Source organism: Girardinichthys multiradiatus, chromosome 22, assembly GCF_021462225.1.
Source record: "Girardinichthys multiradiatus isolate DD_20200921_A chromosome 22, DD_fGirMul_XY1, whole genome shotgun sequence".
Classification (NCBI taxonomy): Eukaryota; Metazoa; Chordata; class Actinopteri; order Cyprinodontiformes; family Goodeidae; genus Girardinichthys; species Girardinichthys multiradiatus.
Genome location: NC_061814.1, coordinates 40,960,229 through 40,985,533, shown reverse-complemented (window position 1 = coordinate 40,985,533; position 25,305 = coordinate 40,960,229). Strand labels below are relative to the sequence as shown.

The 25,305-nt window shown below is 44.5% G+C and overlaps 2 protein-coding genes across 4 annotated transcripts; one reads left to right on the top strand and one right to left on the bottom strand.

The window, feature by feature from the left end:
* The first annotated feature begins 1,564 nt into the window (after positions 1–1,564).
* csgalnact2 (chondroitin sulfate N-acetylgalactosaminyltransferase 2) lies at positions 1,565–13,264 on the top strand. 2 transcript variants are annotated; one of them, XM_047351432.1, is made up of 8 exons: positions 1,565–1,697; positions 3,594–4,373; positions 4,453–4,669; positions 4,753–4,854; positions 6,146–6,324; positions 6,412–6,506; positions 6,584–6,665; positions 10,128–13,264. In XM_047351432.1, exons 2-8 carry the CDS (start codon positions 3,722–3,724, stop codon positions 10,418–10,420), a joined length of 1,620 nt encoding a protein of 539 aa, XP_047207388.1. In that variant the 5' UTR covers positions 1,565–1,697; positions 3,594–3,721; the 3' UTR covers positions 10,421–13,264. The 2 variants fall into 2 exon arrangements, with proteins under 2 accessions (XP_047207388.1, XP_047207387.1); XM_047351431.1 differs by lacking the exon at positions 1,565–1,697 and adding an exon at positions 3,309–3,512.
* LOC124859017 (SEC23 interacting protein) lies at positions 13,256–24,811 on the bottom strand. 2 transcript variants are annotated; one of them, XM_047351429.1, is made up of 18 exons: positions 24,605–24,811; positions 22,277–22,794; positions 21,931–22,138; positions 21,658–21,851; positions 20,377–20,466; positions 20,169–20,289; positions 19,948–20,037; positions 19,714–19,855; positions 18,431–18,639; positions 18,251–18,348; positions 17,981–18,151; positions 17,776–17,871; positions 17,527–17,697; positions 17,287–17,442; positions 17,089–17,191; positions 15,664–15,843; positions 15,421–15,583; positions 13,256–13,612 (listed from the first exon to the last, which is right to left on the bottom strand). In XM_047351429.1, the coding sequence occupies exons 1-18, from the start codon at positions 24,735–24,737 to the stop codon at positions 13,531–13,533; spliced, it is 2,925 nt and encodes a 974-aa protein (XP_047207385.1). In that variant the 5' UTR covers positions 24,738–24,811; the 3' UTR covers positions 13,256–13,530. The 2 variants fall into 2 exon arrangements, with proteins under 2 accessions (XP_047207385.1, XP_047207386.1); XM_047351430.1 differs by having other exon boundaries at positions 22,277–22,791.
* Between the last annotated feature and the right edge of the window lie 494 nt (positions 24,812–25,305).

Sequence of the window (25,305 nt, the reverse complement as noted above, 5' to 3'; positions counted from 1 at the left end):
CACACCCTCCGGTCACCCTTCTTATGTAGGGGGACCACCACCCCAGTCTGCCAATCCAAAGGCACTGTCCCCGTCCGCCACGCAATGTTGAAGAGGCGTGTCAACCATGACAGCCACACAACATCCAAAGACTTGAGGTACTCAGGGCGGATCTCATCCAACCCTGAAGCCCTGTCAATGCGGAGCTTTTTAACCACCTCGTTGACTTCAGCCCAGGTGATGAAAGAGTCCAACCCCAAGTCCCCAGCCTTTGTTTCCACCAGGGAATGCGTGATGGCAGGATTGAGGAGATCCTCGTAGTACTCCTTCCACCGGCCGATAATGTCCCCAGTCGAGGTTAGCAGCTCCCCACCCCACTATAAACAGTGTTGGCGAAGCACTGCTTCCCCCTCCTGAGGGGCCGGACAGTTTGCCAGAATCGCTTCGGGGCCAACCGGTAGTCCTTCTCCATTGCCTCACCGAACTCCTCCCAGGTCCGAGTTTTTGCCTCTGGCACCGTCCGGGCCGCGGCACGCTTGGCCCCACGGTACCCGTCAGCCGCCTCAGGAGTCCCACTAGCCAACCACAGCCGATAGGACTCCTTCAGCTTGACATCGTCCCTTACTGCCGGTGTCCACCACCGAGTTCGGGGATTGCCGCCGCGACAGGCACCGCAGACCTTACGGCTACGGGCGGCGGCATCGACAATAGATGCGGAGAACATGGTCCACTCGGACTCCATGTCTCCAACGTCCCTCGGAATCTGGTCAAAGCTCTCCCGGAGGTGAGAGTTGAATACATCCCTGGCCAAGGGCCCCGCCAGACGTTCCCAGCAGACCCTCACTATGCGCTTGGGACTGCCATGTCTGTCCGGCTTTCTCCTCCCCCAGCGGATCCAATTCACCACCAGGTGGTGATCAGTGGACAGCTCAGCCCCTCTCTTCACCCGAGTGTCCAAAACATGCGGCCGAAGGTCTGATCATACGACAACAAAGTCGATCATTGACCTCCTACCTAGGTTGTCCTGGTGCCAAGTGCACTGATGGACACCCTTATGTTTGAACATGGTGTTCATTATGGACAATCCGTGACTAGCACAAAAGTCCAATTACAAAACACCACTCGGATTCAGATCGGGGAGGCCATTCCTCCCGATCACGCCTCTCCAGGTGTCACTGTCATTTCCCACGTGGGCGTTGAAGTCCCCCAGCAGAATAATGGAGTCCTGAAATATTTCAGTTAGTGTGCAATGAATCTAAACTATATGAATGTTAAATTTTCATCATGACATTATGGAAAATAATTATCTTTATCACAATATGCTAATATTTTGAGAAGGACCTGTATATTTGGTGCTGTGCACAATAATGAAAGCAGTTAGAGATTTCCATAAAAAAATTAAATTTTTTGGCCATCACTCTATATTAATATGAACGTTATAACAACAATAATTGTTGTAGACGACATAATTTTCTTGTGAAAACTACCGCAGAGCGATGTTAGTGGAAACAACTTAGAGACTTCAGAGCCGCGGCGTGATTTGTGACGTCACTCGCCAACAAAGCTCCTATTGGCTATTAAACGACCGGAAGTAGACTGCTACCCATTCTTTTCTCTGTGCTCCGTGGCGTTCTAAGGCAGAGGCTGCCCTCGGCTGCTGGTTTCATAGGAGGCCTTTTGCTGTAAGCGCAGGTCGCGATGGACAGATGCACAACTAGGTGAGGAACATTTTTACCCACTATCACCCATTGCTGACTTATTTCAGGGGAGCCAGCTAAGCCGAAGGCGTCGCGGAGATCTGAAGATCTCTAAGGTCGCAGAAACCGCCTTGCATCCGGTTCAGACATTTCAAAATAAGAGCACACTCTCTGTTAGGTCTTTGTAAATAAATCCACTGAAATTCGCATGCCTTAAAAAACGGTCATCTCAGCAAATTGGAATATTATTGAAACGTTTATGAGTCAGTTAAAAAAATTGAAAGCATACTATATAAAATAAACACACATGAGGGTATATTTCAGGTGTTTATCTCTAATAATTTTGGTGAATATGGCTTACAGCTAATAAAAACCAAAAAGTTAGTTTGAAAATCAGAATATGGCATTAGACCAATAGAAGATGGATTTTTATTAGAGAAATGTTAAGTTATGGCTATGTTGTGATCTAAACAATCATGGAGAAGAGTGCTGATTACATAGTTTTCCAGCTGACAGTCATTGACACCCTCAGGGTAAGCCACAACAGGTCATTGCTAAAGAAGCTAACTGTTCAGAATCTTGTATCCATGCTTATTTATGGAAAGTTAAGTGGAAGGAAAATATCGGTTAGAAGATAAACAAGAAACATTGATAAACACAGCCTCGAGGTGGAGTCAGAGCTTCAAGAGCCATCACAGCTGGACGTATCCAGGACATGGGCTAAAACTGTTACATTTTTTGTGTTGAGCCACTCCTGAGCCAGAGACGTTAGAAGCTTCTTACTTTGGCTAAGGAGGAGAACTGGACTGCAGACCTGTGGTCCAAAGGCCTCCTGTCAGATGAAAGTTAGTTTTGCATTTCATTTGTAAACCAAAGTACCAGAGTCTGTAGGAAGAGCGGAGAGACACAGGATCTACGTTGTTTATCCACAGTGTGAAGATTCCTCAGTCAGAGGTTTTGGTTACACAACAATTCAATAAATAAGTCATTAAAGAAATATTTAAACTAATTGTGAAATGCTTACATTTAATAAATGTATAATTATTTACATGATTGAATAATCTAAAATAAATTAAAATGAGGGAAAATGTATAGCTTGACAGCATTAATAATAGTTTCAGCATTTAGTTATTTAATAGTCTCGTGTTTCAGCACAAAATTATTTGGCCAGTGGGCGGGGCTAACACTGTTATAGATAAGGTTATTGGTCTGCAGTTAACCAATCAAATGTTAGAACTCATACATTAAGTTTAAATTTGATAACGAACTGTAGCACAGAAAATATGAAATAATTAAATACTGAAATAACCTTGTATTATTTTAACATGTATAATGAATTCAATTTTGCTTAATGATTTACATGATTTAGTTGTGTATTTAATCCAGTTTTTATTTGTTATTATTAGTAGTACGTTCTTTTATTTATTTGTTGGGTTTTTATTGAAACTATCAGATATATAAATATTTATTTGTCAAATTATTAATTTGTTGGATTGTGGCACTCTAAGCGCCTATTAGAGTTTCTGAGGACGTCCCTTTAAAACATTCCTGAAGTCCGCCAGAAAATGACCCTTTTAAGTCCTACAGTATTTCTGCCTTATAGTCGGGCTATTTTATTTTGAAAGGGAAGGGGTAGCGCCGGAAGTTTGTTTTGGTTAATTTCTCTCTGCAGCTCACCCACCAGTTTCCCTTCAGTGCTGTTGTTGGGAGCTAGTTCTCCCAGTGCAGCTTGTTCCTGCTGTGTCCATATGAGGAGCTGAGCCTTTAAATGCAGCTTGTCTGTGCAGACTGGTGTTACTGGGAATGTGCTGCTGAGGGAAGCAAACAGAGACAAAGGTTGCTTTGCATGATAACAGTGTTACTGTCTGATTATCTGCTGATCCTCAGTGTTTCAGACTGATGAGTTTATTTCCACAGGTGATTGTTGGAACACCATGGAGCCATGAAATAACAGAGAAACATGGTGTTTTAGAAGAATATTTTGAGTGATGTGAGCAGGAGAAAAGAGATGCAGACTTCCCAGCTGTGGGTCTTATGAGGACGTGATGCCCAGGCGAGGGTTACCGTTCCAGGGTCGGGTCCGCTGGCTCTTCCTGGGCCTCTGTCTGCTCCTGGTGCTGCTGCTGTTCGCATACCTGCTGGAGTGCACCCCGCCTGCAGACGTCAGCCAGGTCCTGCCCGGCTTGGCTGGGGAGACCTATGGGAAGGAATACTACCAGGCTCTGCTGCAGGAGCAGGAGGAGCGCCACCTGAGCCGTGCGTCCAGCCTCAAGCGCCAGATCGCCCAGCTCAAGCAGGAGCTTCAGGAGATGAGTGAGAAGCTGAAACTGATTCAGGACAAGAAGGAGCCCCCTGGGGTGCAGGGTCTGGGGGAGAATAAAGACCAAGAGCCTGGAGACCTGCTGGAGTTCCTGCACTCTCAGATCGACAAGGCTGAGGTAAACACGGGAGCACGGCTGCCCAGCGAGTACGCCGTGGTGCCTTTTGAGAGCTTCACCTCCTCCAAGGTGTACCAGCTAGAGATGGGGCTGACGCGGCACCCCGAGGAGAAACCAGTCCGCAAAGACCGCAGGGATGAGCTAGTGGAGGTTATAGAGGCTGCGTTGGACATCATCAACAACCCTGATGAGGAGGACGGGGTGGAGGACGACGTGCCCATGCAGAGGCAATCCTACACAGACAGTCATTTTATGGAAGGTAAGACTGTCGGCAACAGAGGACAGAGTAACAATGTTAGTGTGTTGTTTCAGTTTTAATGCTGGCTCACATGTTGCAGGGTTGTACAGGACAGAGAGAGACAAAGGGACACTTTATGAGCTCTTCTTCGCCAAGGAGGATTCCAGCAGCTTCCGTCACGTTACGCTCTTCAGACCGTTTGGGCCGATAATGAAAGTCAGGAGCACATCTGTAGAAACATTAGGAATGATCATTAACATCATCGTGCCGCTGGCGGGCAGGGTCGAGACTTTCTCACAGTTCTTGCAAAACTTCAGGTAGGACTAAACATGATCCGGCACATTGTGTGTTTAAAAGGCTCTCTGGAACCTGAATCCTAAAAAAATCCACTTGTTTTCAGGGAGGTGTGCATACAGCGGGACAGACGGGTTCATCTTACCGTGGTTTATTTTGGACAAGAAGGTCTGCAGGAGGTGAAGTCATCCCTGGAGAAAATGTCAAGGTTTGTCTTTTTGTGCTTCTGTCATTTGGACCTTTTCCAGAAGTGAAATCAGTTTCATTTGTTTCCTGTTGTTGAAAGTAAACACGCCGAGGACCTAGAAAGTATCTATTCACTGTGTTCTAGTTATTCATTCCGCCCGGACCAGATTTTGTCACGTTAAAACCACAAAGTTCAGCACATAATTGTGAAGGGAACTTGGTTTTCAACATTTTTTAACAAAGAAATCTGAAAAGAATGGTGTCTTTTTTTATTCAACCCCCTTTACTCTGATACTTCTAAATAAATGCAGTGCAACTAATTGCTTAGTTAAATATTTTACCTCAGCTTGTTTAATATCTGTATAAATCCAGCAATTCTATTTCTGGTCTCAAAAGAGTTTTGTTGGAGAACAACGAACAAATATCCTCATGAAGATCAAGGAACACAGCAGCCGGGTCAGAGAGAAGGTTCTGGAGATGTTTAAAACAGCATTAGGTTCTAAAACAACAGAGCATCTCACAGAGTTCTGTTCAGTCCATCATCTAAGAGAAGAAAGAAGATGGACCAGCTCCAGACCAACCAAGACATGGAGGTCCACCTAAACTGACAAGCGGGGCAAGAAAGGCATTAATCACAGAAGTACCCAAAAGGGCCATGGTAACCCTGGAGGAGCTGCAGAGATCCACAGCTCAAACCTGGCCTTTAGGAAACGGTGGCAAGAAGAAAGCTGTAAAAGGTTTACAGTTGTCAAAAGTCGAGCAGGAGACACAGCCAACGTGGAAGAAGGTGCTCTGGTCAAATGAGACCAAACCTGATCTTTTTTGGCCTGCATGTAAAATGTTTGTGGTATAAAACTAACACGATTCATCACCTTAAATACACACAGTGATGGCAGAATCATGCTGTGGGATGCTTTCTTTCAGTAGAGACTGAGAAGATGGATGGAGCTGAATACAGGAATATCCAGGAAGAATTCACCTTCTAGCCGGACGACAGCCCTAAACATACAGCCAGAGCTACAGTGGAATGGTTTAGATCGAAGCATATTTAGGTATTAGAATGGCCTATTCAAAGTCCGATCCTCAATTCAGATGTATTCTCTTCATTTTTTCCTGAGCTAGAGCTGCTCTGCAGAAAAAACGATCAGTCTCTGTATGTGAAAACCTGATACGGAGACCCTGGTGTGTATGAAGACATTTCTGGGTTGTAACTTGATATAATGTGTACAAGCTCAGGTGGTGCTAATATCTCTGCAAGGCTTTGTGTTCAGGGCTGCAGCATTTACTGACACAAACATTTTCTACCTCCACAGAGAAGAGACCTTCTCTAACTACACTCTTATCCCCGTGGACGAGGAGTTTTCTCGTGGCCGGGGTTTGGATATCGGAGCCCACGCTTGGAACAGAGGCGACGTCCTGATGTTTTTCTGTGACGTGGACATTCGTTTCTCTCTGGACTTCTTGAACACATGCCGTCTCCACGCCGCTCCGAGTAGGTTTCTCCCCACGTGGCTCAGATCTTTCAGCTCAAACTCGAACCCTGTGGAGTTTAATGAATTCTTCCCTCACGCTTTTGCAGACAAGAAAGTTTTCTACCCAGTCGTGTTCAGTCTGTACAATCCTGCCATCGTTTATGGAAGTTTGGAGCTGGCTCCACCTATTGAACTCCAGCTGGTAAAACACCTCAAATTCAGGCCAATTTAAATGATCTAAAAGGTTTGCACTGAATTTTTATTTTGCTTCGTTAACAGATTCACAAAAAAGATGCTGGATTTTGGAGAGATTTCGGATTCGGAATGACGTGTCAGTATCGCTCAGATTTTCTAAATATTGGTAAGCAATGAAACATTTCCATCAGTTTCCAAAATTAGATTTATTTATCATACTGTAGTGACCATGAACACTCAGATCTGACCTTTTACACACATGTAACCGTTTTCTTCAAGTACGTCTCCAGCAGATTAGCGAAACAACTTCTACACTGAAAACGAATCCTCTGAATCACCGTCTTCACGAACCTGTAGGATATGAATGTTAAAACATGTCAAAGTATTTCTTACATGAAGGATCTCATGTTGATGATGAAGAAATTCAGAAAAAGCTTTTTTAATTAGTGATTATTTGTTAAACTCAGATTTCGCAGGGTTAGGTGTTCGGTCATATCAGAGGTGAGAGAAGTGCCTCAGTGAGGATTAAATTCTGGTGTTGAAGCCATGATCTTAAGATCATATCATAGCCTTTACACTATGAAACTGTATTATAATCACTGCTACATCCAAGAGGCCTTTCAACTTCTATGACTTGGGTCTCATCATCAGAGATAAATCATTAAAATACCAGTGGAAACATGCAGAAAGCTGCTCAGCATTTGAAAGGAGCACTTGATTGCTCTGTTCAAGTTACCAGAAAGCATCGACATCAGATGTTTTTTCAAACTTACGACCGAATAAAAATAAAATCAATCAGATTGATGCGCTTTGCACTCTGGCTGCAATCCATTTACCTCCAAACTCAAAACTGGGAGGTTGGAGTAGCGTCATCTCCGAGGTCATAGCGTTCCTCACTGGTCTAAATTCTGTATCGCTTGTATATGGTCAGTCACAATGACATTAATGCTGTTCTAAGCTGTATTTGGTGCATATAAACAGTGTTGAAACATCTGGTTTTATGAACACTGAAAGATGCAACGTGTCTGACTGACCTAGTCCACTTTCTATCCTGGTTATTTTGTGTCAGCCTGCTAACGGGGGTAATAATGGCAGTCACTTACTGGAATCCAGATAAATCTGAATCAACATGTCCTCAACCAAAACCAAAAATCAGCATCAGCCAGGAAGAGCTTGATCAGTGCATCTCTACCCATGATGCACTGCAGCAAGAAGCTCCATCTGAAAGAAATGTATCATCAGACCTTCAGCACAGCCTGCTGTATTCTACTCATAAAGCCGGCTAAAATTGCATGTTTACACGACTAAACTGTACTCGTACTCGTCGTCTTCCGCTTATCCGGGACCGGGTCGTGGGGGAAGCAGACTCAGCAGAGTCTCTCTCCCAGACACCTCCTCCAGCTCCTCCGGGGGGAGCTCAAGGCGTTCCCAGGCCAGCCGAGAGACATAGTCCCTCCAGCGTGTCCTGGGCCGTCCCCTGGGCCTCCTCCCGGTGGGACGTGCCTGGAACACCTCCCGAGGAAGGCGTCCAGGAGGCATCCGGTATAGATGCCCGAGCCACCTCAACTGGCTCCTCTCGATGTGGAGGAGCAGCGGCTCTACTCCGAGCTCCTCACCCTATCTCTAAGGGAGTGCCCAGCCACCCTACGGAGGAAGCTAATTTCAGCCGCTTGTATCCGTGATCTCGTTCTTTCGGTCATGACCCAAAGTTCATGGCCATAGGTGAGGGTAGGAACATAGACCGACCGGTAAATCGAGAGCTTTGCTTTTCGGCTCAGCTCTCTCTTCACCACAACGGACCGGCACCGCGCCCCCATTACTGTGGCAGCCGCACCAATCCGTCTGTCGATCTCCCGCTCCATTCTTCCCTCACTCGTGAACAAGACCCCGAGATACTTAAATTCCTCCACTTGAGGCAGGAACTCCCCTCCAACCTGAAGAGGACAAGCCACCCTTTTCCGGTCGAGAACCATGGCCTTGGACTTGGAGGAGCTGATCTTCATCCCAGCCGCTGCACACTCGGCTGCGAACCGCCCCAGCGCATGCTGTAGGTCTCCACTCGGACTCTATGTCTCCAACATCCCTCGGAATCTGGTCAAAGCTCTCCCGGAGGTGGGAGTTAAATACATCCCTGGCCAAGGGGTCCGCCAGACGTTCCCAGCAGACCCTCACTATGCGCTTGGGCCTGCCAAGTCTGTCCGGCTTTCTCCTCCTCCAGCGGATCCAATTCACCACCAGGTGGTGATCAGTGGACAGCTCAGCCCCTCTCTTCACCCGAGTGCCCAAAACATGCGGCCGAAGGTCTGATGATACGACAACAAAGTCGATCATCGACCTCCTGCCTAGGGTGTCCTGGTGCCAAGTGCACTGATGGACACCCTTATGTTTGAACATGGTGTTCGTTATGGACAATCCGTGACTAGCACAGAAGTCCAATAACAAAACACCACTCGGATTCAGATCGGGGAGGCCATTCCTCCCGATCACGCCTCTCCAGGTGTCACTGTCGTTCCCCACGTGGGCGTTGAAGTCCCCCAGCAGAATAATGGAGTCCCCGGGAGGGGCACTATCCAGCACCCCCGACAGGGACGCCAGGAAGGCCGGGTACTCCGCACTACCGCTCGGCCCGTAGGCCGAGACGACAGTCAGAGACCTGTCCCCAACACAAAGGCGCAGGGATGCGACCCTCTCATCCACTGGGGTAAACCCCAACACGATACGGCTGAGCTGGGGGCCAACAAGCAAACCCACCCCAGCCCGCCGCCTCTCCCCGTGGGCCACTCCAGAGTAGAAGAGTCCAGCCCCTCTCGAGGAGATGGGTTCTAGAGCCCACGCTGTGCGTGGAGGCGAGCCCGACTATTTCTAGTCGATGTCTCTCGACCTCCCGCACAAGCTCAGGCTCCTTCCCCCCCAGCGAAGTGACATTTCACCCCTAGTGCCAGCCTAAGCATCCGGGGATCGGGCCGCCGAGGTCTCCATTTTCATCCGCCGCCCAATCCTCTTTGCAGTGGCCCCTCACGGTTCCCCCTGCAGGTGGTGGGCCCACTGGGGGATGGTCTCGTGTCTCTCGTTCGGGCTTGGCCCGGCCGGGTCCCGCGAGGAGCAATCCAGCCACCAGGCGTTCTCCCGACGAGTCCCAACCCCAGGCCTGGCTCCAGGGTGGGACCCCGGCTCCGCCGTACCGGGCGACGTCACGTGCCTCGATTTTGTAGTCGTCATGAGGGATTCTTGAACCGCTCTTTGTCTGACCCGTCACCTAGAGCCTGTTTGCCATGGGAGACCCTACCAGGGGCATTTAAGCCCCAGACAACATAGCCTCTAGGATCATTCGAGCACTCAAACCCCTCCACCACGTTAAGGTGGCGGTTCAAGGAGGGGACGACTAAACTGTTCAAATACAAAAAAAGAAAAACATTTAAGTTATAATTAACTTAAGTAAATTAGATATAAACTATTGAAGTCATTTTCAGAACTCATGCAACTCTAATTATAATGGTCTTTAATAGTGTTAAAAGTAATTTACTGAAAATTGGAGAAGCGCCAAATTCATTTGATGATAATTTTGTCCAGAACCTCCCCAGGAAAGACTGAACGCCTTGTTGTTCATGCCTGGGTTTTATTCCCCCAGGTGGATTTGACCTGGAAGTCAAAGGCTGGGGTGTGGAAGACGTCCATTTGTACAGGAAGTACCTTCGGAGCGACCTGATCGTGATCCGAACTCCGGTGTCGAGCCTCTTCCACCTGTGGCACGAGAAGCAGTGCGCGGACGAGCTGACGCCAGAGCAGTACCGCATGTGCATCCAGTCCAAAGCCATGAACGAGGCCTCCCACTCCCACCTGGGCATGCTGGTGTTCCGGGAGGAGATCGAGGCCCACCTTCGGAAGCAGGCCTTCAAGACTCAGAGCAAGACGGAGGACTGAGGACAGCCTCCACGTTCCCGACAACATTCCTACATGAGGCTGTGAGTTGCTGAGACTAAAGGGGCGCGGCAGCAACGGCGTGTTTACATGGATCTTTCTGCTTTTTACTGCACAGCTGTAGACGGATGAATGTAGAAAAATGTGAGCAATGTGAAACGTGGCACAAAATAGGAGCCTTACTGAGGCGGTCCAATTGGATGATCACATCAGCAGTATTTAACTCTTAGAGGAAAATGTGGAAATGTACAGAAGACAGTGTTGTGTTTCTAGGAATGAGGTTAGTGTTTCATTTACTCTTTGAAATCAGTGAGCATGCAGTTATGAATTCAGGGAGAGGATCAGGGTCTGCCCGGCAGCCAGTTTCTTCTCTACTTTCTTGCTGCTTCGCTTCTGAATGTGAAACATTTCAGCTGCTTCCCAGTATTCCTGCATTTCAGTCCCTTCAAACAGCGAAGGTAACCTAGTAGCACGTCCCCAGCAGTTTGTGGACAAAATGAACTAAAATCAGTTCGGAAACGATGACTTTTCTTCTAATTTATTGAGCATGAGAAGTTCTCTCGGCGCAGATTAAAAAAATATACTGACCTCTTGGCTTCCAGAGGCCTGTACTACCAAGGAAGATTAGTGGCTTGTTGAGGAAATCGTCAGGTTCACCTCAGGATATCTGGGCAGTGTTGATGCCTCTGAAGCCTAAATCAGATGCTGGTTACAGTAATGCTTGTTTCCTTCAGGAGTTGAAGACATCTGAACAGTGAGACGTTTCATTGTCAGCAAGAAAGCGTCACACCTGGAAGTCTGGATGCCTAAAATGAGCTCAGACATTCAGTTCAATTTGACCTTTATTTCTGTAAAACTAATAATAGGTGACATCTGCAGCACAGAAATATCATTAAATACACGGTGAAATCCATTTCTACTCAAAACGTTTAGCTCTTCATCCGGTGCTAGTCACAAGTTACCCTCCAGTCGCCATGTTTACCGGCAGTTTTGGACTTTTAAGGATCAATTTGACCAGATGTTCGGGGGTTAGGACTGATAATCCAACACATTAAAAATAAGTCAGTTTGAGTTTATGGTGGATTTTCTCTATTCCAAACAAGGTCAGAATTGCACTAAAATGTGGAGAAATGCCAGCGAGGTTCATCTAGCACCCTCTCTGTAGCCATCAACAAGCTTGTGGCTGAACTCCGGCTGGATGTTTGTCCACTCTTCTTGGCGGAGATGGTAGAGCTCATTTAATCCGTGTTCAGTAGGCTTGAGGTCAGGGTCCGTCCATAGGCCTCATGCTAGCTTGAGTTATCTCTTCTAATGTAATGCACCAGCACCACTGGCAGTTAGAGAGACCTTATCTCAGCATGATGCTGCCACCACCATGCTTAACAGTTGGGACAGTTTCGTAGGTTTAAAGGGCTTCACCTTGTACAGGTGAACAGCTGCAGATTCCAGTCAAGCTTAAATGTGTTTTTCTCGGACCATGTTGAGGTTAGATTGGCTTCACTGTGGACAGCGATACTCCCATTATTTTCAGTTCATTGCAGGTTTGAGCCTTGGTGGTTCCCTGAGTTGTTCCTCAACCAGTTTTCTTTCATCGAAGGCGGACAGTTTGGGGTAGATGGTTGAAACCCGGAGAGTGAATGACCGCCAACACTCAAAACTGGAATGGCCCTGAGCTCAATGCTTTGGACTTTAAAAGCCGGGCTGTGGACGGGAAGACGAACAATAGAAAGTACCACCCAGTTCTTCCAAGAAGGGTGGACAAACATCCAACCATAGTTGTGCCAGAAGCTTGTTGATGCCTACAGGCAGCATATGGCTGAGATACAACATGTTTGCATAGAAATCCACGATAAATTCAAACTTCTGGACCCAAGTTTTATTTAAATAAAATATTGTTTTAATGATCATTCTACCATGAAAAGCTCATAGTCCAAATGCATCATTTAAAGCCCACAATGAAGGCCACTCACACCCATGATGGGTGTATGTAAACTTCTGACTGGAACCGTATAGAAATCCAGTCAGGAAACCTGGGTGGTCTGTCTGAGTTCAAACAAACTTCTTGGTGCCGTTAATTATCTTTGATGTTTTAGTTGCTCGAGACCAGAAGTTGGCCACATCAAGCCAGACCCAGAAGGCCCGACTGGGTCAGGTTTGATACGGCTGTAGCTGAGTGAGCAACAAGTTTCCGTCATCAGAACGGCTCAGAAGAGGCAGCTCCGAGAGTATCAGAACCGGGGAAATCTCTCTCCTAAATCCTGGAGCGTGAGGTGAAATGTCTTCATCACAAGGTGTCTGAAAGCTTCAGATCCGGTTCATACGGGTCTTCATTCTGACCAGCAGTGTGGAATAAAACAAAGGGAGCATTTTGTGTTTAATTTGAGGACGATGTCTGTGCGCTTTATTAGAGACGCTACAGGAACAGGTTCTTGTAGCGCTGCTATTCTTACCCGACTAAAATCTAACGTTGTAGTCACTTTTAAATGTAAATACTTTTCAAATATTTGTTATTTCATACATTACATGGAACCTACAGGTTCTAAAAGAACATGTTGATAGTTTGAAGCTGTTTTGTCCACCTCGTCTCATCCTGAGAGAGCAGAACATTTCACTCAGACGTTACAGAAAGCAGACAAGAGGTGCTTTGATTTTACTTACTTACTCTTAATATATCAGGTTGTTCTTGCAATGCATTCTGGGCTGTAATTGCGTACGACCAATGGTTTTGCTTATTCTGCAGCTTTTGTAGATTGTCTTGAAGTCTCCTTTCTCGACGAGAGAAATAAAACATCTTCCTCTCAGCAGCACACGACATTTACAGCCGAATAATAAAAAAAATGAGCAAGATGTCGATTTATTGTGAAGATTTGTCCATGAAATAACTTACAAGGTATTTTACTGCATTCACAGCTCCTATTGCATCTATTTTTCAGTCAGCTTGACCAGTTGAATATTTGCTAGAAAAATTTAAAATCAAACTTGGCAAGTGAATCTATTAACTCCTTAACTGAAGACAAATGGCATAATACAAACATATGATTCATCTGTGTAAAATAACTCCAATAAAAACTAGAAAAACAAAATGAATAGAAACGTGAAAGAATGAGAGAGGATTAATGAGTCGGCTGTTCAGGATGGGTCCCCATGGTCTTGTAGATCTCCTTGAGAAGCAGGAGCGCCGTGTCTTCAGACTGCCTGCACGACAGAAACAGGAGAAAACGGGCTTCAGTAAGAACAGCACCGGTGTCCTGGGTCAGCAGGAGCCACATGGAGGGGTCCAAGGCTGCCACAGTCTCCGTTTCAAAGTTGGACACTTTTCTAATATCTCAGTCTAATTTCAGATCCACACAACCACACATGTGGCCCCTGGACCCAAACGTTGGCCTGTTTGCAGAGGTGGTTGATGCAGGTGGAGACATTTAATCTTTAATTAGGGTAATGATTACCTACTAATTAAAATCTTCTTACAGGAGGACATGTTGGGTACAACACGCAGTATTTGTCCTTTATTAACTGTAATTTCAGAGTAACTAGGATCTCCTTACTCTAAGCAGACTGGTTCTCCCAAATCTGCTTTAATTAATTCACTAAACTTGGCTGAATACAACAACTCAAGAGTGACTGAAATCCTGTTCTTATTGCTGAGAACTGACCAAACATTCAAAACTCTTTGCTACCAAAAAATCTGCCTCCTTTACATTTTCTTTAAATATTGCACACTTAGTTTTTTATTGTTGAGATGCTAAAAAATTCACTATGTATTAGTTTCCCACTTGTCAAAGTTTGGACATCCCTGATTTATGTGATTAGGTGTACTTATTAATGTGTTCCACGCAACAGAACCTCAGACTCTTCACTAAACCACCACAGACATAAAACCAGTAGGCTGAAGTCATGCATTTACTTTTATTTTCATTCAGTTATCTAGAGGTTGTTGGTTTTTCATAAATGTCAGTTAAATTATCAGAATTTTGAGGGTCATTATCTCAGAATATGATGCTGAGCTTTTTACTGTGTCGATATAACATCTTCCGCTCGTTCTGTTGGGATAACAGTAAGGTTATCTGGAAATATGATCTGGATTCGATATAAAAAGGGTTCACATGATAGCTGCACTAAAAGATTAAACGGTTTTATCTAAATATTTCTCCAAAAACAAAGAGAAAAATAAATCTAATTTAAATGTAACGTATCTCTTCATGTCAAAGACATTATTTATTTCCATAATTAATTTGAAAGTTCATCCAGCTTAAAAAAAAAAACAGAAACACCAATTTATGTTTAGAAATATCTGATTTTTTATGTTTTGGGAAATAAAATATCAGTTTTTCCAAACTTATCCAGATTTTGATTAAAATTAAAAACTTTTCTGTGGTTATAAGTCATTTCTAAAGGTTCCTACTAATTTATATTTAAAATGTTATTTTCCAGATTTTTCCTGCTTCCTTGAACATCCAAAGTGTTCAGCTCTACAGGTCCTTCTCAAAATATTAGCATATTGTGATAAAGTTCATTATTTTCCATAATGTCATGATGAAAATTTAACAATCATATATTTTAGATTCATTGCACACTAACTGAAATATTTCAGGTCTTTTATTGTCTTAATACGGATGATTGTGGCATACAGCTCATGAAAACCCAAATTTCCTATCTCACAAAATTAGCATATCATTAAAAGGGTCTCTAAACGAGCTATGAACCTAATCATCTGAATCAACGAGTTAACTCTAAACACCTGCAAAACATTCCTGAGGCCTTTAAAACTCCCAGCCTGGTTCATCACTCAAAACCCCAATCATGGGTAAGACTGCCGACCTGACTGCTGTCCAGAAGGCCACTATTGACACCCTCAAGCAAGACACAGAAAGACATTTCTGAACGAATAGGCTGTTCCCAGAGTGCTGTATCAAGGCACCTCAGTGCCACAATATGCTAATATTTTGAGAAGGACCTGTATTTGCAAAGTGCAACTACACCAGTAAACAGAGGCCTTAACGTACCAGTAGCAGAGATGACTCTGCAGGGCAAACAGATACTCGTTGAAGCTCTCGATGGGCTTCTCCTGCAGGACGTAGTCGATCCGATTCCCTCCGTTTAACATCCCGATCTTCACCTCCGGCAGCTCTTCTCTTTGTGGCTCCGGACTCTCAAGAATTTTATCCTCTGTGACAAACAACAACAACGCTGTGACTCTCACACAGAACTGAATTGACTTTAGTGACCAATAAAAGCCGCAGGCGTACCCTCGTGCACATGCTTCTCCTCCTCTTCGATCTGATTGGCCACCATGGCCAGCTCGGCCTGCAGCGCCGAGGACGTGTGCGCCCGAGCAAACTCGTTGAGCGTCTGCCAGGCGCTCCTCAGGGAGCTGATGAAACCCTGCTTCAGGTCCGAGCCCATTCTGGAGAGACTCTCCTTCAGCTCTAGAACAGTTAAAACCTTTTATTCATCCAAGACTTTGAAGCTGAAATAAAAGCTGAGTTAGTTTCTGTGTTAAGTGTCTATACAGAGGATCTCAAAGGCACACATCTGTTAAAATACCAGGTTTTTGTTACACCAAGACATATGATTTTACCGTTTTCAAGTATGAACCCCCTAAACTAATGCTTAGCTGAAGCTAATTTGATTTGATTCTAATATTCAGTTCCCTGGAGTTCAGACCTGCCATCAACTATAGCAAATCATATGGACCAGGATTCAAATTCAGCTGTCCTGCTAGGAGTTTCCTGATGTTTCCACAGGTCCAGCTCTACCGAAATGGGAAGTGTCCAAAGTCCCAAAACAAATGGCCCCTTTTTTAATTTAACATCTGGTCAGAAATTCCAAAACTAGGGTAGAGATGGGTCAAATGTTAAAAATCAACGTGTGATCAGAGACGAAGCACATAGTTTAAAGGAATTAATGTACATACGCCTGAGAATATTAGCAAATCTGAAGGTGAGAAAAACTCTGGAGAATCAAAATGTTTTCCATTATTCTCCAGACCTCGACAAATGTTAAAGAAACTTTCAGACTTTTAAAGATGTCGCAGGAACGCTGCCAGACTGAACTGGGCTTTCTGTGAAGGCGGACTAAATTATAAACAGTCCAAATATCACTCAGTTTTACCCCAAACCTCCAGGTGTCTGCTAAACAGCTGAAGATGAATTTAATTTTTTCAGCACCACAGTGGTCCAAGCACACATCCAGATAAACAACAGAACGACTCCACCAGAAGAAGGTCCACGTTTTTTTAGTTTTCCAACAGTAAGTCTGAAAGAAAACCTGTGGGGTCCCCAGAAGAAGGGAAGATGGGATTCAGACAGAAACCAAAGAAAACTGAAGCCTGAAACTGAATCAAAAGGTGCTTCAGTTTAAGGGTGCACATACTTATGTAATCAGGTTAGTTCTTTACAGTTTTACTCTAATGGGTTAGTTTCTTGAGTCAACTGGATAGAAAATCACATTAAAAGGTGGAGAAAAACATCCTGACATTTTGAATATTAGATTAGATTAAATTAGGTACTACATTTAATCCCTGGAGAGAAATAATTTGTGCCCTTTTTATTTCCACTGCATGCATTAGTGCTCTATGAGTTACAACAAACACCCAAACTGAGATTCAGCAACGCCACGTTTTCTTTAATATAAAGAACTGAAACGGAGATTTAACCATCAAAGCTTCATACCAAGATGAAGCCTCTTCCTTCCTTTGTAATGTGGGATTAAAACCGGCTTCAGGTCCAAGTCTGGGACTATCATGGGCTCGATTCTGTAGGCCACCGGGTCCAACTGAAACAAGAGGGTGTCATCAGAAAATCTAGCTGGCCTGTATGTTCTTGTTTTTAAGCAGACGCACACAGTGTAGAGATGAAAGAGCTTCCCACCGGGTGATAGATGTTGAAGAACCTCTTGCATGTGGGCAGCTGGTACATCTCATCAATCTTCTCCAGCCCTCTGACCGTCAGGAACATGCCGATTGGAGAACCCAAGGCAAAAAAGTTCATCGGCTCAAAGTCCAGACTGTGGTAGATCACCGAAACCTGCAGAACCAGACAGAACATTAGGTACACTCAGCTTTATTTATTAATAAGCCTTTATTTCTTTTTGAATTCTGATGTATTTACTTGTCCAGTTCCAACTTCAAAGCAGTTGTAGTGGACAGAAGACACAGTGCTGCCCACTGGTGGCTTCATCATGGTGGTACCAGCGGGATCTCCTGGCGCTGGCTGAGGCACAGCAGCCTGACTGTCCTCCTTCACTTCTGCTTTCTTCTGCTGAGCTGCTTGACGTGCAGCCTGGACACGAAACACAAGCACTACGTCGGTCACCTCCAGCAGGTTCAAAGGTCGCTAAGGTTCAAGAAACAAGCCTACCTGTCTGCTCACTCGCTCTTTCACAAACTTGCCAATTTTCTTTCGTGGACCCAGCGGGATGCCCATTTCTTTCAAGTCCTCAATTGTGCACATGAGCTGAACAACAGAATGATGAACCTTTATTATTATTATTTCCTGATTTAAGCTTTTTTCTACATAAGCTTTCAGCAAATTCACATAAAGCAAAGAAGAGTTTTCTTCTCACAAAAGATTCAATGTCAATCTTCTCCTGATCAAAGGTGCTCTTGTACTCAGAGAGTCCCAGATGTTGCAGCACAGCAGCGAGATCCTCAAACTCCTCCTCGTCCTCCTTGGGCGGCTCCTCCCCAGCAGGAGGACGAATAGCATTATCTGCCTGGGACTGAGGAGCCATCATCTAAAATGAAAAGCAAGATTTCCACATACAGTTCAAACTGCAGGTCCATGCAGTAACTGGGACCAAATATTTCAGCTCTCCGTTCAGTTTGCGTTTGACCTGTTTGGCATCTCCATTAGTAGCAGGCATGGTTGGCATCACTGGTGCAGGAGAGACAGTTTTCTGATTGGAAAGCAGATCGTAGAGAATCAGGGATCCTGCAGAGACATAAAACGGCAGCGATTAAAACCAGAGGCGGAAACATGAACCCGGGGTTTTAATAAAGTGATTTCATTTTACCCAAGCTGTGTCCGGCCACCGATATTCCTCCTCTGTAGTCGGGGTTCCTCGTCATAAACAGGGCATATAGCCGGTTAATCTCTAGAGCTACGGTGTCCATGATGGTCTGGCAGTAAGTTGGACTGTTGTAGAAAAGCACATCTAGCAGAGTCTCATTTGTAAAGTGACGCAGACGTCCGGTGCTGGGTAAGGTGATCTTTTTTATCCTCCTATAAAAATACAAAAGGCATTTTTTTATACTTATTGAGAGAAAATAAACAATCCAAAGCAACTCAGCCATTTATTAGAAAGTAATCACCCCCCTTAATCATACATTAACAATATTTAATCGTATTATTTCAAAAGGAGTTCAGTTTTAACAGCCATACTCAGGCCTCATTCCAGGCCTTCACAGTGAAGAAATCACCTCAATAGCACCTGTCCGTCAACACGAAGTAGGCTAAAAGATCTAAAAAAAAAACTCCACACATCATGTCCTGATCCAAAGAAATTCAAGAACAGATGAGGAACAAAGACATTGACACCAGTCTGGAAGGGTTACAGAGACTCTGCTAAGGCTTTAGGACTACATAAATATTACCCACAAACTGAGAAACAGTGGAACAGAACTGGCGGGTGAGAAAAAAACGACGCCGAGAGGACACCGACGTCTGACCCAGGAGGTCACAAAAGAACCAAGAACTTCTAAAGCGCCGCTGGCCTCACCTGGCTCGGTTACGGCCAGAACATCTGCAGACCAAACGGAACATAAAGGGCTGAGGTGTGAACCCCCAACTCTTTTTCCTTTTCCGAAAAAAAAAACAACATTATACCAAAATTCAAACGCGGTGGTAGTGTGATGGTCAGGACCAGTCCAGTCCAGCTTGCTCTAATTTAGGGAACCATAGATTCTGCCCTCTAGCAGAAAATCCTAAAGGAGAAGATCCGGCAAACAGTTTGAGACCTTAAGCTCCGAAAACGTACGCAGCAGAACAATGATCCAAAATACACAAGCAAGTCAGTTTGGTTTCTGCTCATGTCTCTTATAAAGCAGCCGACCTCTTTATTCTTCAAAGCAAATCAAGGAAGAAAAATGATCAAATACGATCCACGTCTCAGCATGTCACCTGAAATCTTCCACTGATGAAACATCATTTTGGGCAAGTCCACCATGACAAAAACTAACCTTTAGGACCTGAAAGCTGGCGTGGAATCAGAGCACATCCAACGCTGATGTCCAAACACGCGTTTGATAAATGAGGATGATAACTTGTGTGATTAGAAACCCCCCCCCCCACGCTCACCTGTCCACCCCCGTGGCATCTCCATGTAAAGCCGTGTGCCACTGGACGGGAAGGAACTCCACTCGGCTGATGGCGTGTTCATCCAGCGACTTCCTAAAGTGACTGTGCAGCAGCTTCAGAGACGCACTCCGGAAGTCATCCACTGAAAGCAGAGGGCGTTGTATTTATCACAGATAACATCGTTGGTGGAGAGGATACCAGGGCTGGCAAACCGGGTGAAAATATGCAGCTTACCGCACTCAATCATGCTTCTGAACCTCAGGTCGCAAACAGGACCGATGCCGTGAACCATGAACACCAGATGATCCACTGTGGGAAGCTCACCTGTGAAAAACATTTACAGAACAAAAATGTGACTTTGGAGAAACTTCCTGTTTGTTCAGCAACTGATCCTGATGTTTATGTGTCTTCTGCTTATTCCACCTTATCGATTATTACAAAAAGAGGCAGAGTACCATCAGGCACTTCATCGTGGTCATCATCAATCCCTCTCTTCACCACCCTCGGCCTCGTCTGCCCGTCCTGAGTGGTGCCCCACTCGTCTGGCATGGACGAAGGCTGAAACTGCACTATGACCTACAGAAGCACACACATCCAACCTTAACATGGAAGATAAAAAACAGGATTATCTCAAAACTTCTTACTAAAGTGTGATGAGCTTACCTTTGGATTGTGCATGACAATCGTTTCTCCGGATGGAAACTCCAGTCTCCGATGCCACTGGTTTGTAGATACAGCTTTTTTATATTCCGTCTGAAGGTGTAACAAATACAAAAAAGACTCATCAAGTCACAGTCTGATGTTTCCTAGCATTCCTAATGAGCTGGAATTTCATGTTAATCTTTATCTTTTAATTGTTTATTGGAACTGCTCTGTTTGGCTGCTTAAATATTAATCTACTGGGATTTTCACTAATCCACACTGGGACAAATGGTTCTACAATGGTTTCAACTTGAGGCCGAGGCCCGTTGACTTCTGCTCAGGCTAAAGCTGGCAGTTCCTCTCTGGCAGCATAAAAAGGATTCGTTTGACCCGGCACACTGAGATGACCACTGTGCAAAACAATGGGAACATCAGAGGAACTCGGTGAAGAAGGAGGAGAACTGGTACATTTTCACAAGTTTTTCCAAGCCGTTTTTCAAAAACTGAACATCCCGAGATGATTAGTTCAAAAGACTGTAAGAAAGTAAAAAGTATTCAGATGTGTCACAATCTGGAAAAAGACCCAAACTGTCACCCGTAGATGAAAGAAAATTGATCAGGAAGAACCCAGTAAGCACCCGGGCTCAAGCTGATCACAAACTGAAAGAAGGTGGAGAACCAGTGTCACTGTCCAGGGTGCAGCCAGCTTTATATCACAACGGACCGAGAGGGCACCAACATAGAAAGAGCATATCCTCCAAAATCACCACAGCACAGCTGTCAAGCATGGTGGCGGTAGCATCATGCTGTGTGGTGCATTGCACAAAGTTAACAGAATAGTGAATGAGAATTAGCTCAAACTTATTTAACGTCACCTTAAACCAACAGCTTTATGGTTCAAATCTGGATGTTCCAACAGGACCATGAATCCAAATAAAGATCCAAGAAACATCAAGCTAATGCGCACCCTCAACACAGCTGATATTTGTGGACTATGCTTAAAAACCAAGTCTGTGCTAGCCAACCATTTTACACGGACCTTACCAACTCTGCCAGGCAGACTGGTCAAATCAACTCAACCCAACCAGAAGCTTATTGAGGGCTACAAAAAGTTTGCAACTTTGCTAGTTTGAAATTGCGTACTGGTTTGATTGTGTGGATTAGAGAAAATCAGCAATGAATTCAAACCTCTGCACCAAGTTTTCTCCACCGAGTTCCTTAGAAGTTCCCACTGTTTTGCTCTCTGTATAATTTTCGGATGAATTCTGATTAATCACTAGGCGGTCGTGTCTCTTTACAAACCTCCAGCTTTTCGCTGAAATCCTCTGTGTACGGAACAAAACGACTGTCGTTATCGCCTTTGTAGAACCAGGTGCAGCGTCGGACCTCTGTGGGCTCCTCCTCCCAGTACACCGCGGTGCGGATGCGGTCATAAAGTTGCACATCATAGCGCCCTCCGTCTGTGCGTACGATCACGTTCTCTGGGTCTGGTTGAACTGGAAGAACAGAAGATTTTCAGCCTGAGAGGCTCAGCTCTCTGAGCGTAAAACAATCACTGATTTTACATTTCTGTACCAGAGTTGTACGTTTCCTCGAGCTGAAGGGAGTCAATAATACTCAAAGGAAACCAGACACTCTTTGACTCCACTTGCTTGCAGTAGAACCAGTGAGGCTGAACTGGTTCATAGATGTTGTAGTTGTACGGCATCATTGGACCTGCAGGAACAACAGCTCCAGCTGTGGTGGCTGGAGGTGGAGGCCCCTGAACATGTGTGGTAGGAGGCTGAAGAGAAAAAAAAAAAGTGATGCATTCAAATTCCTGAATAAAACTGTTTTTAAATGAGATCAAGATCTTGGAAGTAGTTTCATAATTCAAATTATTTATGAGTTACTGCTCAAGCTGAAGTGTAGTGGCACCTACTGGTGTAAAGGAAGGTCCTGGGGCGGGGGACATCTGAGGCGGTGAGCTGAGAGAGTAGGGGTTCTGCTGAGGTGTGTGTGTTGGCGGCAGGATCTCCGGAGCTGGAATGTAGGGGCTGGCTCTGCTGCTGGTGGGGGTGTGCCGGTAGGGGTTGTGGCTCAGCGGCTGCATTTGGGGAGGCGGCGGTGTCATGGTGGTAGGGGGAGGAGTGTGACGCCCTACTGGGCTTTGGTAAACAGCACCGCCGAACACTTGGGGAGGGGGGTTTATTTGTGAGCCTGCAGATGGTGGTGGCGGAGTTGGAGCCATGCTCATGCTATTGGGAACAGAAACTGGTCCGGTTGCTGTGTGTGCTGCAGACATGGCTGATGGGGGATATGGTGACTGGCCTATAGATGCGAATGGGTCAGAGGTGGTGACGGCACTGGAGAAGTAGTTGAATGTGGAGGAGGCTGCTGGTGCATTGCCAGAGGTCTGACCAAGAAAGCTGTCTTCTTCTCCAACATCAGTGGAATCTTCTAATGGATATAAAATAATTAATAAAGCAAATTTAATGCCTTTGAAAAATACATGAAACATATGAACAAGAAATTAAACATAAGGAAATTGCAACTCTTCCTTTCTTCTCTGTGTGTATCTTGGTTCTTCTGATGGATCGCCTGCGTCCCTCTCACATTATTCCTACAATCATTCTCTGATTGAACAACCTTCTGCATTTCCTCCTTCACAACATCCAACAACCTTCTCTGAGGTTTTAATTTGTTTCTCTTCCATTGCAGCTCCACGTTCAACATCCTTTGTCCACCATCCCTCCTCTGCATATGTTCAAACCATCTACTGTAAGACTTTTCAAATCCTGTCCATTTTTGTTCACTTCCAGGGTTTAGTCTTCTGCAGCTAATCCGACCATCGGACCCAACATTTTATCACACCTAAATGTTTCAGATCATCAAACTAATTTTAATTTGATACAAGGATAACTTGAGTAAATACAAAATGAATTTTATAAATTAGGATTTCATTTATTAAGGGGGTAAAAACGTCATTTCCCCCTAAATGTAATATCTGATTGTGCCACCCAACAGCTGCCATCAAGCATTTGTAATAACTGGAAATGAGTCTTTTACATCAGTTTGGAGGAATGTTGTTCCACTCTTCTTTGTACAGTTGCTTTATTCCAGCCACACTGGAGGGTTTTCCAACATGACCAGCCCGTTTCAGGTCATCCCACCGCATATCAATTAAACATACGTCGGGACTTTGACTAGGTCACTCCTAAACATTAATTTTGTTTTATTTGAGCCATTCAGAGGTATACTTCCTGGTGTACTTTGAATCATCAACGTGCAGCATAACCCAAGTGATCTAAAGGTCACAAACTGATTCTCCTCCATGATTTTCAACTAGACAGCAGAATTTCATGGTTCCATCAATCAAAGCAAGTCGTCCAGGTCCTCACGAAACAAACCAGCCACACTTGACCATCTGCAAGATCTTTTTCTGAGATGCTGTGCTGGTTTTACGCCAGACGTTACGGGACACGCAGTCTTTCTTATCGATGAACTGTGAACACTGAAGTTAACTAGTAATTAAGTACATTTTATTTATGTATCACCTTTCCCAGACAGAAATCATAAAGTCGTTCACAAAAAGAGCATAAACATTAAAACATGATTTAAAATACACAGAGGTGATTAAACGCTAAAAATAATTGGAATAATATTTAAAAAGATCTTAAGGAGAAGCACGTTTGAATAAGAATGTCTCCAGCTGTTTTTTAAACTGAGCTCTGCCGTGGTTTTGAGTCGTTGATGCGCTTCTGGATTAATTTTTGTAGGCCAGGTACTCCTGGGAAGTGTGTTCGCTGTTCTCACCGTTAGTGGATTATAGGTTTTATTTTAAATTGTTGCATTTTAGCTCCAGAAGTGTTTGTTGATGATGTTGGTCTAAGAATATTAATATGAGGTTTATGCCCTTTAGACCTTTATCTATTTTAAACACTGATGGCACAAATGGAAAATTATAGGTACACGTCTGATTTGGATAATTCTGTTTTATACATTTTTTAAAGGTTGTTTGTCATACACCAGAACTTCTCCATTTGCCAAATATGAACCTTCAGTTGTTTGTTCCTCTAAAACAAAACTGAAATAAACAACAGCAAGTTGACAAATCCTCTGGTGTCCCTGTGGCTAACCTGCCTACCTTTGATAATGGTGTTTCTGTCTCTGTTACTCTGTAACAGCTGACAGCAGTATGCTAGCCTAGCTTGCTAACGACCTGCCTAATGTTTAAACGTTTCCTCAAACAGTTTCTGCTTCTTCTCACCTCCTGACAGCACCGCAGGCCCGGTGGCCTGGCTCACCGGCATGAACGGCAGGTTGAAGTTAAACTCCGGGGCAGCGCTGAACAATAAATTTGCACTGCTGTTGGGGACATTATTATTTTTTCTATCTGCCATTTTTCCCCAAGAATTACACGTAGCCAGAACCGGAGAGGAGCGGGGTCAGCTGTCCAAGTGGAGTATTTTTCAAGCGGCACAGAGTTCGTGGATCTTTAAAGCTCCATCCGAACAGATTAACATCAGACCTAACTAAACAGATGACTTACAGATCTGCAATAATGTCGCAGCTACCTTGGCAGTTACTCGTTAGTTGAACACTTCCTTTCACTACTGACCCCTGCAGGCCAGGAAGACACCTACACTTAAAATAGATCACATCTTTTTTTTCTGTTTTGCATTTTCATTTGCGTTTATTTTTATGATGATGATGATGACGATTTTATTACTATTATTATTATTAGGTACTGAGTTCTGCTTCTGAAGGCGAATATTTAGTCATCAGTTTGTGACATGAAGCTTAAGCATACCTGGGATATGCAGCAGGATCATGATCCAAAGCATACTAGCAAAACAAGACCCAAGCATGGCTTTGGAGTTGCTGAGTCAAATTTAAATGAAATGATGGGAAATGACCTTAAACATGGTTAATATTTTGTAAATACGACAAAAAATATATATATACATC